The sequence below is a fragment of the Nicotiana sylvestris genome, chromosome 9, assembly GCF_000393655.2.
Source record: "Nicotiana sylvestris chromosome 9, ASM39365v2, whole genome shotgun sequence".
Taxonomy (NCBI): Eukaryota; Viridiplantae; Streptophyta; class Magnoliopsida; order Solanales; family Solanaceae; genus Nicotiana; species Nicotiana sylvestris.
In genome coordinates this window covers 189,435,918-189,448,924 of record NC_091065.1, presented here as the reverse complement: position 1 = coordinate 189,448,924, position 13,007 = coordinate 189,435,918, and the positions used below count along the sequence as shown (strand labels likewise).

The 13,007-nt window shown below is 42.7% G+C and overlaps 1 protein-coding gene across 1 annotated transcript; it reads left to right on the top strand.

The window, feature by feature from the left end:
* The first annotated feature begins 881 nt into the window (after nt 1–881).
* Nucleotides 882–3,077, top strand: LOC138878743 (uncharacterized). The gene has a single exon (XM_070158432.1). The coding sequence runs from the start codon at nt 882–884 to the stop codon at nt 3,075–3,077; it is 2,196 nt and encodes a 731-aa protein (XP_070014533.1).
* The last annotated feature ends 9,930 nt before the right edge of the window (nt 3,078–13,007 follow it).

Genomic DNA, 13,007 nt, shown 5'->3' with positions numbered 1-13,007 from the left:
AGCCTCAATACGAGCTTACACCTGGGCAAGGCCAAAATCCCAAAGCTCTTGAACAAGATGAAATGGCAAAAAGAATGAGGAGCCTCGAGCAGAGTTTAAAAAATATGCAAGGGTTAAGCGGGCAGAAGAGTGTTTCCTATACTGATCTGTGCATGTTCCCTCACGTGCACCTGCCCGTAGGGTTCAAAACACCGAAGTTTGAGAAATATGATGGGCATGGCGATCCCATTGCTCACCTCAAAAATTATTGCAACCAATTGCATGGGGCTGGCGGCAAAGAAGAATTGTTGATGGCATACTTCGGAGAAAGCTTGGTGGGCATAGCCTCAGAATGGTATATGGATCAAGACATATCTCGATGGCACATTTGGAACGATCTTGCCAGAGATTTTGTAAGGCAGTTTCAGTATAATATTGACATCGCGTCAGATAGGAATTCTTTGTCAAACTTGAAGAAGAAACCCTCAGAAAGCTTCAGAGAATACGCTATTAAATGGCGCGAGCAAGCATCAAGAGTAAAACCTCCCATGGATGAAATAGAAATGGTCACTACTTTCCTCCAAGCTCAATAATCAGATTACTTCCAAAACATGATGTCGTCCATGGGGAAACCTTTCGCAGAAACAATTAAGATCGGAGAAATGGTAGAAAATGGGCTAAAAACAGGTCGAATTCTAAGCCAATCTGCCATCAGAGCTACCTCCCAAGCCATTCTGGGTGGGTTTGGAGGAATAGCAAAGGGAAAGAAAAGGGAAGAATCGTTCATGGCATCGTCGGGTACAAGGAGAAGCTATACTCCCGAACCCCTTTTCTCATAGAGGACCCCGCAGCACTATTACCCTCACCAAGATCTGGCCTATACTCCTCAGCCATACTCGGTCATGAATACTCAGCCTTGTGTCCGGCCACTGCAACAAGCCAATCGGAGCCAAGCTCCACCTCCCAGAAATCAGCCTCCTTACCGAAACCACTATAATCCACAATTACCCCAAAATAATTTCCGTCTTCAAGAACCACCCAGAAGACAAACTTTCACACCCATTGGTGAACCGTATTCTACCCTATTTCCAAAACTAGTCCAGATGGGTTTTCTGCAACCAGTCCCTCAGACAAGGCACAATCCAGCATCATCTGCTTACAAAGCCGGTGTCAGGTGTGCTTATCATTCGGGAGCAGAAGGGCATGATACCAATGATTGTTGGACTTTAAGAAGGGTGGTAGAGAACTTAATAGAACAGGGAAAGATAGTATTAAGGGACGAGGAGGTCCCAAATGTGACCAACAATCCGTTGCCCGCTCACAATAATGGGCCGTTAATTGGAATGATTTGTGAGGACAAGGAGTTTGATACTGCCCGGAAAGCTATAATCGCCATTGTCGATGCAGAGAGAAAGCCTAAAGCAGCCCTGAAGCAAGAGAAAGGGGAAAAGAAGACTGATACTGTCAAGACTGAACTCGAAAAGAAGGTAGAGACAAAGCCAGAGAAGATGGTGCCTTCGAAGAATGAGGTTCTCTATATTCCACGAGGTCGATCAGAGAAGCCACAAAGATTCGAAATAAAAAGGGAAATACCGATGTACGTGTCAAAAAGGGCCTATGTGGTCCGGGGGATGATTAAACCGCCTCGACTGAATGAGCTAGTGGTTATCGGACGCGTACCACAGAAGCCAATGACAGACCCGTCTACGGTACCGTGGAATTATCAACAAACATTGGTTACATACAAAGGCAAAGAAATCACGGGGGAACTTCCAGAAGATACTTCTGTTGGAAAATATTCAGACATTCAAGAAGTGAACAATGCCACATGGAAGCGCTTCCCACCCAAGAAGCCTGTAAGCACTGAAGAGGCAGAGGCTTTCTTCCAAAAGATGAATATTCCTGACTATGAAATAGTGGATCAGTTGCGCAAATACCCTGAACAAGTGTCTATGCTATCTTTGCTAATGAAGTCCGCCGAACATCAGAAGATCTTGCTCAAAACCTTGAATGAAGTGTATGTGTCGGCTGAGACTTCAGTTGAACAACTTGAAAGAATGACGGAAAGGTTCTTTGCTGTTAATCAAGTTTATTTTAGCAAGAACGATTTGCCTCTGGAGGGAGCAGCTCACAACAAGGCTTTACATCTGACAGTCAAGTGTGAAGACTACTACGTCAAGCGAGTAATGTTGGATGGGGGTTCGGGTGTCGACATTTGTCCGCTCTCTACTCTGCAAAGAATGGAAATCGGGGCCGGAAGGATTTGCCCCAATAATGTCTGTGTAAGAGCTTTTGTTGGCATCAAGAGGGACACCCTTGGGGAAATAGACCTGGTATTGACTATCGGGCCGGTGGAGTTCGAAGTAACTTTCCAGGTACTGGATATGGACACATCTTACAACTTTCTCCTCAGAAGGCCTTGGATTCATGCTGCAGGGGCTGTACCCTCCACTCTCCACCAAATGGTGAAGTTTGAATATGAAGATCGGGAAATTGTGGTCCACAGAGAAGACGAACATTCTATTTATCGGGACCCATCCATCCCATATCTTGAAGCAAGGGAAGGGAGTGAGCACACAGTTTATCAGGCTTTTGAAGTTGTGCTGGCAGAGCAGTATGAAGAAGGAAAACCTTGCCCCCAACCGTTCCTTTCTAATACATCGATCATGGTTGCTAAAGAAATGATCCGACGGGGATTCAAACCGGGAGAAGGACTTGGAAAATCGTTGCAAGGAATAACTGAACCTATCACTTTGCCTTCCACTAAGAAACTCTTTGGGATAGGCTTCCACCCTACTCCAAAAGATAAAGATTGGGCAAAGAAGAGAAAAAATGAGGAATGGAAGTTACCTCAACCATTGCCACATTTGTACGAAACTTTCGTCAGACCAAAGTACACTGAAGAAGAAGATGATGAGGCCTTTACGACCGAAAAGATTGAGGAAATATATGGGGTGATGAGAGAAATGCTTTACGAAACCCACATGGTTCATCTGGGAGAAGGAACAAGCACCGCTGAGGTTCTATGCATGGGGCCAAATGCTAAGCTTCAAAATTGGGAGGCTACACCGTTCCCAGTCAGGCAGGAGTCCGGGTAGACCTGTCCTGCCACCTTTCCTGCATCACGAGTTATCCCAGGGTGTAACTCGGATGTTTTTCTTTAGTTTCATATTTTAACTTCCTGAATTATGAGCCCTGTTGTCTTCCCAATTCCAAGGAATAAAATCAGTATTTCATCATTTTTCCTTTATTCTTTCTGATTTTTGCTATTTTTCTTTTGTCTTTTCCTTTCAGTTATAATAATGCGGCTTTAAATAATATGACATGCTTGCGGACTTCACGCCCAGATCCAAACGAGTTGTTTAATTGTGAAATAATGAACCAAGAACCGGAATATGCTGAAGAAGAGGCTTTTAGGGAAATAAATCGAGAACTGGAACACTTTGAGAATAAACCTAAGACGAATTTGAACGACACCTAACCAGTTAACTTGGGAACTCTTGAAGAAATTCGAGAAACCAAAATAAGCATTCACACAGATGAGAAAACGCGAGATGCAATAATTCAACTCCTCTTTGAATTTAAAGATGTGTTTGCTTGGTCATACAATGACATGCCAGGATTAGGTGTTGATCTAGTGGTGCATAAATTTCCAATTTACCCTGATTGTCCTCCAGTTCAACAAAAGTAGAGGAAGTTCAAGACTGATATCAATGATAAGATCAAAGAAGAAATCACAGAGCAGTTGAAAACAGGAGTAATTCGGGTAGTCCAGTATATTACGTGGTTGGCTAATGTAGTTCCTGTACTGAAGAAAGATGAGAAGACTCGGGTGTGTGTGGATTATCGAGATTTGAATAGGGCAAGTCCCAAAGACAATTTCTCGTTGCCCAACATCCACATCCTTGTTGATAACTGTGCCAAACATGAGATACAGTCTTTCGTAAATTGTTACGCTAGATATCATTAGGTGTTGATGGATGAAGAAGATGCCGAGAAAACTGCCTTCACTACACCTTATGGCGCTTACTGTTATCGGGTTATGCGGTTCGGTTTAAAGAATGCCGGGGCAACTTACATGAGATCCATGACTGCCATTTTTCATGATATGATGTATCAAGAGATAGAGGTGTATGTAGACGACGTGATAGTCAAATCCAGGACTCAGGACGATCATGTCTGAGACTTGAGGAAATTCTTTGAGAGGCTGAGAAAGTACGACCTGAAGCTGAATCCGGCTAAGTGCGCCTTTGGAGTCCCATCGGGCAAGCTTCTGGGTTTCGTAGTAAGCAGGAGAGGTATCGAGTTAGATCCAACAAAGATAAAGTCTATCCGAGATCTACCTCCTCCAAGAACGAAGAAAGACGTGATGAGTCTCTTGGGCAGGTTAAACTATATCAGTCGATTCATTGCCCAACTGACTAGCACATGTGAGACCATATTCAAGCTATTGAGGAAGGATGCAGCAATCAAATGGACGACTGAGTGTCAAGAGGATTTTGACGAGATCAAAGAATATCTTTCAAATCCTACAGTTTTGGTCCCGCCAGAGCCAGAGAGACCCCTGTTCTTGTATCTGATGGTCTTGGAAAATTCTTTCGGTTGTGTCCTCGGACAACATGACATAACTGGAAAGAAAGAGTAGGCGATCTATTACTTAAGCAAGAAGTTCACCGGTTATGAAGTCAAATACACTTTGTTGGAAAGAACGTGTTGTGCTTTGACATGGGTCGCTCAGAAATTGAGACATTACCTCCAAGATCATACTACTTACCTCATAACCAGGTTGGATCCTTTGAAGTACATATTCCAGAAACCGATGCCTACTGGGAGATTAGCAAAGTGGCAAATCTTGCTTACTGAATTCGACATCGTCTATGTCACTCGCACGGCGATGAAAGCCCAGGCATTGGTGGATCACTTGGCTAAGAACCCGGTTGATGAGGAATACCAACCATTGAGTACTTATTTTCCAGATGAAGAAATAAACACCATAGAAGTAGTCTCGGAAGACGCTCATGCTTGGAAGATGTTCTTTGATGGGGCCGTAAACGCCAAAGGTGTAGGAATTGGGGCAATCTTGGTCTCACCCACTGGTCAACACTATCCGGCTACAGCTAGGCTTCGTTTCTTTTGCACGAACAATACAGCTGAATATGAAGCCTGCATCATGGGCATGAGCATGGCGATCAATCAAGATGTTGAAGATTTGTTGATTATGGGGGATTCTGATCTAATTATCCGGCAAGCCCTGGGTAAATGAGAAACTCGAGATGTCAAGCTTATTCCTTACCGGCAGCACGTGGAGGATCTCGGCAAGCGATTCAAATCAATAGAGTTCAGGTATATCCCGCGGTGTCACAATGAACTAGCCGATGCACTTGCCACCTTAGCTTCAATGTTACCTTACCCAGGCAATGCCCGCATCGATCTTTTGGAAATCCAAATCAGGGAAAGACACGGTTACTGTAATGTAATCGAGGCAGGACCAAGTACCCAGCCATGGTACCATGATGTTAAGAGGTTCTTGAAGACACAAGAATACCCCGAGCATGCTACTGGAGATCAAAAGAGAACTATTAGGTGGCATGCGAGTGGATTCTTTTTGAGCGGCGAGGTATTGTATAAAAGAACCCCGGATCTCAACTTGTTAAGATGTGTTGACGCCGAAGAAGCAGGAAGAATCATGCATGAAGTACACGCAGGAGTGTGTGGACCTCATATGAACGGGTATGTCCAGGCGAAGAAAATCCTTCGAGCCGGGTATTATTGGATAACTATGGAGAAAGACTGCTCCAGCTTCGTCCGGAAATGTCATCAGTGCCAGGTGCATGGAGATCTGATTCATGCACCTCCAATAGAGCTACATCCTATGTCGGCACCATGGCCTTTTGTCGCCTGGGGTATGGATGTCATCGGTCCAATTGAGCCAAAAGCCTCAAATGGGCACAGATTCATATTGGTCGCTATTGACTACTTCACAAAATGGGTCGAAGCTGTCACTCTCAAATCAGTCACTAAGAAAGCCGTGGTGGATTTTGTACATTCAAATCTTATCTGTCGTTTCGGTATTCTCGCAACTATCATCACAGATAACGCGGCAAACCTGAATAGTCACTTGATGGAGGATGTATGCGAACAATTCAAAATAATGCATAGGAACTCCACTCCTTATCGGCCCAAGGCCAATGACGCTGTTGAAGCAGCAAACAAAAACATCAAGAAGATTTTGAGGAAGACGATCCAGAGTTCTAGACAATGGCATGAACAGTTACCTTTTGCCTTGCTGGGATATCGCACTACATTACGCACATCAGTAGGGGCAACCCCATACCTGTTGGTTTATGGGACCGAAGCTGTGATACCGGCAGAGGTAGAAATTCCTTCGCTCTGAACCATTGTTGAAGCAGAAATTGAAGATAGCGAGTGAGTTAAGACTCGATTGGAGCAGTTGACCTTAATTGACAAAAAATGAATGGCTGCGGTCTATCACGGGCAGTTGTACCAACAAAGAATGGCCCGCGCTTACAACAAGAAGGTGCGACCCAGGAGTTTTGAAGTAGGTCAACTGGTGTTAAGGCGCATTCTTCTGCATCACCAGGAAGCGAAAGGAAAATTTGCTCCTAATTGGAAAGGTCCATACATCATCAGGAAGATATTACCAAGAGGAGCGTTATATCTGGGTGATATTGAAGGAAATGATCCTGAAACAGAAGTGAATGCGGATGCAGTCAAAAGGTACTATGTCTGAGTTTACTCCGGTGATGTGTTTGGCACATTTGAGATGATGAAGGCTTTTTATTCCCGCTACCCAAACACTATCAACTCTTTTACAAACCCTTTGAGCCGGTTACATTTCCTTGGCTACCCTCTTTGGAATCCAAAAGCACCGTTGAAAAAAAAATGATTGGCCTGAACTACATTTGACTTATTCCGAAAGGATACGTAGGCAGCCTCTCTCTGGGGTTCAGTCACACCAAAATAAAAATTCAATTTTCCCTAAAGTAGAAACTGGGGCAGATGTTATAATGGTTCAACTATAGGCACACCAAACGGTTCCGAAGTGGTAATTTCATCCCCGATTCTTTTTTACCAAAAACCGAGTACAAGTCCTGCGGATCAATTGCCTAAAAGTGGGGGAAACCAAGAAATATCATTTGTTGGAAGCTGATGCATTCTAAAATTGAGAGAAATAAAATAAGAGAGTCTTGTCGGTGAAAACCTTCGGGCACCATGAGGCGACGGGAGTAGAGAAACCATGAACGAGAGAGTCCGCTTAGTGAAAACCGCAAAGGGCACTATCGGGCGACAGTGAGAAGAGAAATGAGAGAGGTCGACTAGTGAAAACCCGCAAAGGGCGCTGTTGGCCGAAAAGATGATTTCACCACAGAAAGTTCTGGCAAGGTTCCCTGGTTGGGAAACATAGATCCTTTTTGGTTCATGAGGAAATGCAAGTTTGTGAGGTTCGGGCATCTAGTCCAAAAAGCATGTCATGTCAGTTTAAAGCCAGCATGCACCTCAGATAAGTCCTTCTTTTCCCCTGAAAGGGACGCTTCTCTTTTAAATTCGTTTTTCCGCTCTTTGTTTACCTTTCTTTGAATCCCTTTCGTTTTAACCCTAAATTCCAAAATGTGTTAGAAAGAAAAGGTGGTAGGACCGGTTTCACAGAGCTCCATTTAGCAAGAAGTGAAGAAATTACCCAGCCTTAGTGGTGCGTCAGTCCAATCCCGACTGATCATGATGTTGATTACCTCCAAAGTAAAGGCATTAAAAAAAAGCCCTAGAAATTCCCCAATGAGATCTGCCCCAGTAAAAATCCCCAAGCAGAATGAGATGGAAGAACCAAAGCCTTACACGGGCGAATCATCATGAAATCCTAAAATCCGAGTCTTATCAGTTCGAAAGGGGGTCGCCTTTGAAGCCAACCAATGGCGAAGTTTCTCAACAGAAATGAGGCCGAGACCAAGCAATTGGAATGATCAAGGCCACCGAACCAACCACCATTTTCAAACTGACAATTGTTCTTTGTTTGGAGAATTGAAACAGGTGCAATCCAAAGCAACCGTGCAAGAAGCAGGTGCAACCAAAAGGGAAAAGAAATGCACAAGTGCAAGAAACAGCTTTGCAGCAAGGAATCAACCCAAAAGGGAAGTTTCCTCCAAATTCTTTCCTGCATTTTTACTGAACAAAAAATAATTAAAAAGAACACCAAAAACGAAAAAAAAAAGAAATAAGAAGAAAATTCCAAAAAGGGTTAGTTTAGAATCCCCAGTATCAACCTATATTTTATCAATATTAGGGCTCCAATCCCTAAGTTGAGATTTTAGACATAAGGGCTCCATTCCCTAGTCGCCTTTATCAATATTAGGGCTCCAATCCCTAAGTTGAGATTTTAGACATAGGGCCTCCATTCCCTAGTCGCCTTTATTAATATTAGGGCTCCAATCCCTAAGTTGAGATTTTAGACATAGGGCCTCCATTTCCTAGTCGCCTTTATCAATATTAGGGCTCCAATCCCTAAGTTGAAATTTTTAGACATAGGGCCTCCATTCCCTCGTCGCTTTTATCAATATTAGAGCTCCAACCCTAAGTTTAAATTTTTAGACATAGGGCCTCCATTCCCTAGTCGCCTTTACCAATAATAGGGCTCCAATCCCTAAGTTGAGATTTTAGACATAGGGCCTCCATTCCCTAGTCGCCTTTATCAATATTAGGGCTCCAATCCCTAAGTTGAAATTTTTAGACATAGGGCCTCCATTCCCTAATCGTCTTTAGCCGACATTAGGGCTCCAATCCCTGAGTTGAGCAGTTTTCCTTTAGCCGACATTAGGGCTCCAATCCCTGAGTTGAGCGATTTTCCTTTAGCCGACATTAGGGCTCCAATCCCTGAGTTGAGCGATTTTCCTTTAGCCGACATTAGGGCTCCAATCCCTGAGTTGAGCAATTTTCCTTTAGCCGACATTAGGGCTCCAATCCCTGAGTTGAGCAATTTTCCTTTAGCCAACATTAGGGCTCCAACTGAGTTGAACGATTTTCTTTTAGCCGACATTAGGGCTCCAATCCCTGAGTTGAGCGATTTTCCTTTAGCCGACATTAGGGCTCCAATCCCTGAGTTGAGCGATTTTCTTTTAGCCGATATTAGGGCTCCAATCCCTGAGTTGAGCGATTTTCCTTTAGCCGACATTAGGGCTCCAATCCCTGAGTTGAGCGATTTTCTTTTAGCCGACATTAGGGTTTCAATCCCTGAGTTGAGCGATTTTCCTTTAGCCGACATTAGGGTTCTAATCCCTGAGTTGAGCAAGTTTCTTTTAGCCGACATTAGGGCTCCAATCCCTGAGTTGAGAAATTTTCCTTTAGCCGACATTAGGGCTCCAATCCCTGAGTTGAGCAATTTTCCTTTAGCCGACATTAGAGCTCCAATCCCTGAGTTGAGCGATTTTCTTTTAGCCGACATTAGGGCTCCAATCCCTGAGTTGAGCGATTTTCCTTTAGCCGACATTAGGGCTCCAATCCCTGAGTTGAGCGATTTTCTTTTAGCCGACATTAGGGCTCCAATCCCTGAGTTGAGCGATTTTCCTTTAGCCAACATTAGGGCTCCAATCCCTGAGTTAAGCGATTTTCTTTTAGCCGACATTAGGGCTCCAATCCCTGAGTTGAGCAATTTTCCTTTAGCCAACATTAGGGCTCCAATCCCTGAGTTGAGTGATTTTTCTTTTAGCCGACATTAGGGCTCCAATCCCTGAGTTGAGCAATTTTCCTTTAGCCGACATTAGGGCTCCAATCCCTGAGTTGAGCGATTTTTCTTTTAGCCGACATTAGGGCTCCAATCCCTAAGTTGAGCAATTTTCTTTTAGCCGACATTAGGGCTCCAATCCTTGAGTTGAGCGTTTTGCCTTTTGCAAACATTAGGGCTCCAATCCCTGAGTTGCGCCTTTTAGATTTGAGGTTTCTAATCCCCTCATCAATTCTGTAGATTTTTATGGCAATTAACTCACGAAATTTTCCTAGTGAAACTAGGGTAGAAATATTTTGTTCATTCATTTGTTTTTGTTGTCAGAGCAGGTCTGACCTCGAGGCACATGGATAGAGATGACCTATGGAGTGAATTTCGATCCAGAATAAAGAAAGGAAGAAAAGAACAAAAAGAAGATGAGCCCAAATACTGGAGCAAACAAAGTACGGATCGCTCAAAATCTGATTGAAGTCCCGAGCTCCGCCAATCCCACTTCACTCAATGCTGCAGAAATAAACAAGCACCTACAACTTGCAAGCATCAAGATTCAGATCGAATTCTACAAGCAGAATCAGCTAAGACTCAATTAAACAATAATTTTGGTTTTCAAGGGGAAAAATAAAAAAAATATGCATTTTTATTCTAATTGTCGTCGTTGTGTGCTTTTTATTTTTTATTAAACGTTTTAATTTGTGTATTAATTATTGTTGAATGTTAATTAATATTTATGTAGTTTAATTTTGGGTTTTAATTTAATTAGAAATTTTTGTTTGAATTAAAAGAATGGAAGGGGAGGAAAATACCGGATTTGGGCCAAAATTCGTTTGAAAAATCAGGCCCAATCCATTGCACTGAACCAGTCCACGACCTGGGACTCCAAACGACGCCGTTTAGGCATGACCAATTGGAGCCATTCATCCCATCCAATCCAACGGCTCCAGGCTTTCCCCAGATACCCGACCCACTGGTACCCGGATTGACCCATTCCCAACACTAAACCAAACAACTCCATCCCTTTAAGTGAAAAGATCAAGGCCGTTGATCATCAATGATCCAACGGCCGAAATTCAACTCCCCCGTCCCGTATATAAACCCTCCTCTCTTACCCCCACGCCCTCTAAGCCAGACCCCCCTCCCTCATCCTCGTCTCTCTCAGAGACTGAACCGAAACCCTCAAGAACCCTAGCACCGCCCCTCCATCCCCCAACCTGAAACCCGGCGGCAACGATGCCAGTAACCACCAAATTAACACACCTAGTGCACCTCGACCCCCTGGACACAGATCTGCAAACTGTTGGGTTCGAATCAACTTATATCGTCTCGAATCTTCATCTGAAGATTTGAGCCAAACCTCAAACTATGCCAAACCACCCCAAATCCATACCATCCACTCCCCTGACCTCCCTCGTGACCAAACCAAGCTTGGTTTGGTTCGAATCGAACCAGAAAAGCTCGAACCCCTAATCTGAGCCCCAAGAACAATAGAAATCCAAAACCTGGGGGTTTGTCCAATTCAACAAAGGGTTGGGGTCTAATAGACCTTGATCGAGGTGTTCTCAGTTGAGAACACTTCGATTAAAGTCCGTTCAACCCCAAAAGAGGTCCGAGTCAGAGTCCAAGACGGGTTTGTCTAACCTTCAATTTCTTAAGGTATTTTCTTTTCCTTGTCAGTTCCATGTTTTGTCTATGTCTGTTTATGTGTTTAAATGTCAGTTTGAGTTTGTTTTCAATTGTGTCGACTATTCTATCCACCTCGCCCGGACCTTTTATTTGGTCGAATTTGCTTCTGCACATTTTGTTGCGTGTAATTACAGTTTGTGCAATCGAGTCGAATAGGCTCCGTCAATTAGTTAAGTTTTGCGTAAAATCACTATGCCTATCAGTATGAAATCACCCCCGTACCTGTTCGAGTTCGATTATTTGTTATCGATTGTATATGTTGTAATATATGGTCTGTTAATAAGTGTCGTTGATTAGTTTCGCAGTCTTGAATATGAAAATAACCTGATGACAATTTGGTTCATATTGCTTCAATTCCGATTGAGTCAATCTGTACCATTTATCTATCAGTCTAGGAACTGTTTTAACTGATGAATTGGATTTAATTCACTGCTTTAAACTGTTAGTGGAAGCCATGTGTGGACTTATGCTTTTGAATTAATCAATTCATCCGACCATACTTGATTAGAATTAAATATTATTTGAACATCCACTAATGGCCTGCAGAGAATAACGCCTTTCAGACTTTAAAAAACTGAAAAGAATTGAATCTGAAAAGGGGTATAGAATGAGTGCTTTTAAAATAAGGAAGCATGGGGGGTCGGTTTTTTTTAATTGGTTTTTAACAGGCTGGAATGGAGGTCAGTTTGGGTTATAAAAGGCAGCAGAGTGTGGAGAGATAGAGAGGAGAGGAAGAAGAAAAAAAGGGGATAGAAAAAAAGAACCGAGGAGAGAGTGGAGAGATTTTTTCAGAATTTGAGAGCTGTGAGCTGCATCTATCAGGCCTTCCTTGGAATGTCTTGAAACATCAGTAAACTACTATTGTTTCGTACCTGTCTCCCTTATGCTTTTGGCTGTGATTGCATTTTGGGTTTGCTGGGTTTTTCAATAGTTTGTTCCTGATGTTTGCTTTTATTTGCTACTGCTTCCATTGGTTATAGCTGAATTTTTTCACTGGGATTTATTCTGCTTGTTGTTACTACTGTTGTTGCTGTTGTTATTTGCGGAACACTACTGCTGCTTCTACTGATCTTCATCTTCTTTCCTTGCTCTCCAAATACCAGGTACACAAACTGATACACTGGTACATCTTGTAAACTCTTTGAAGCATGAATGCAAAAGATGGGAAAGATTTAAAGTTGTAGTTCAATGTAGTCTTCTTTTTTTCTTTTTTCTCTTTTGCTGTCTATATTTAAAATATTCTACGCACTGCCTATGTAAACTTTGGTTACATACTGAATCTCATTTGTATATATGTTAGCTAGTTGCCTTAACTAAAATCAGGTGGTTGTTGTTTATGTATAACATGGGCATTATCCTATAGCAGTTTAAGTCGTAAACTGCTTCCCCGCAGGATTTTAGCTTAAATGGACTAAGAGTGTAGTTGTAACATTAAGCTAGTTAAATTTGGTCGATTAAACAGCATGCTCCAAATACATATCAGGCTTTAGGTGATTACTCAATAGTTCAAACTATTTTAGTTAATAACTTGTTCATCTAAATTCGTAAAAAATGGGTTTCATTGGGTATCACTTTCATTTCGGATTCTTAAAGTTTGAACATGTGTAGAATCATT

Bases quoted from the DNA above. Each gene is read 5' to 3' on its own strand.
- LOC138878743 (XM_070158432.1), top strand. From the start codon at position 882: ATGAATACTCAGCCTTGTGTCCGGCCACTGCAACAAGCCAATCGGAGC.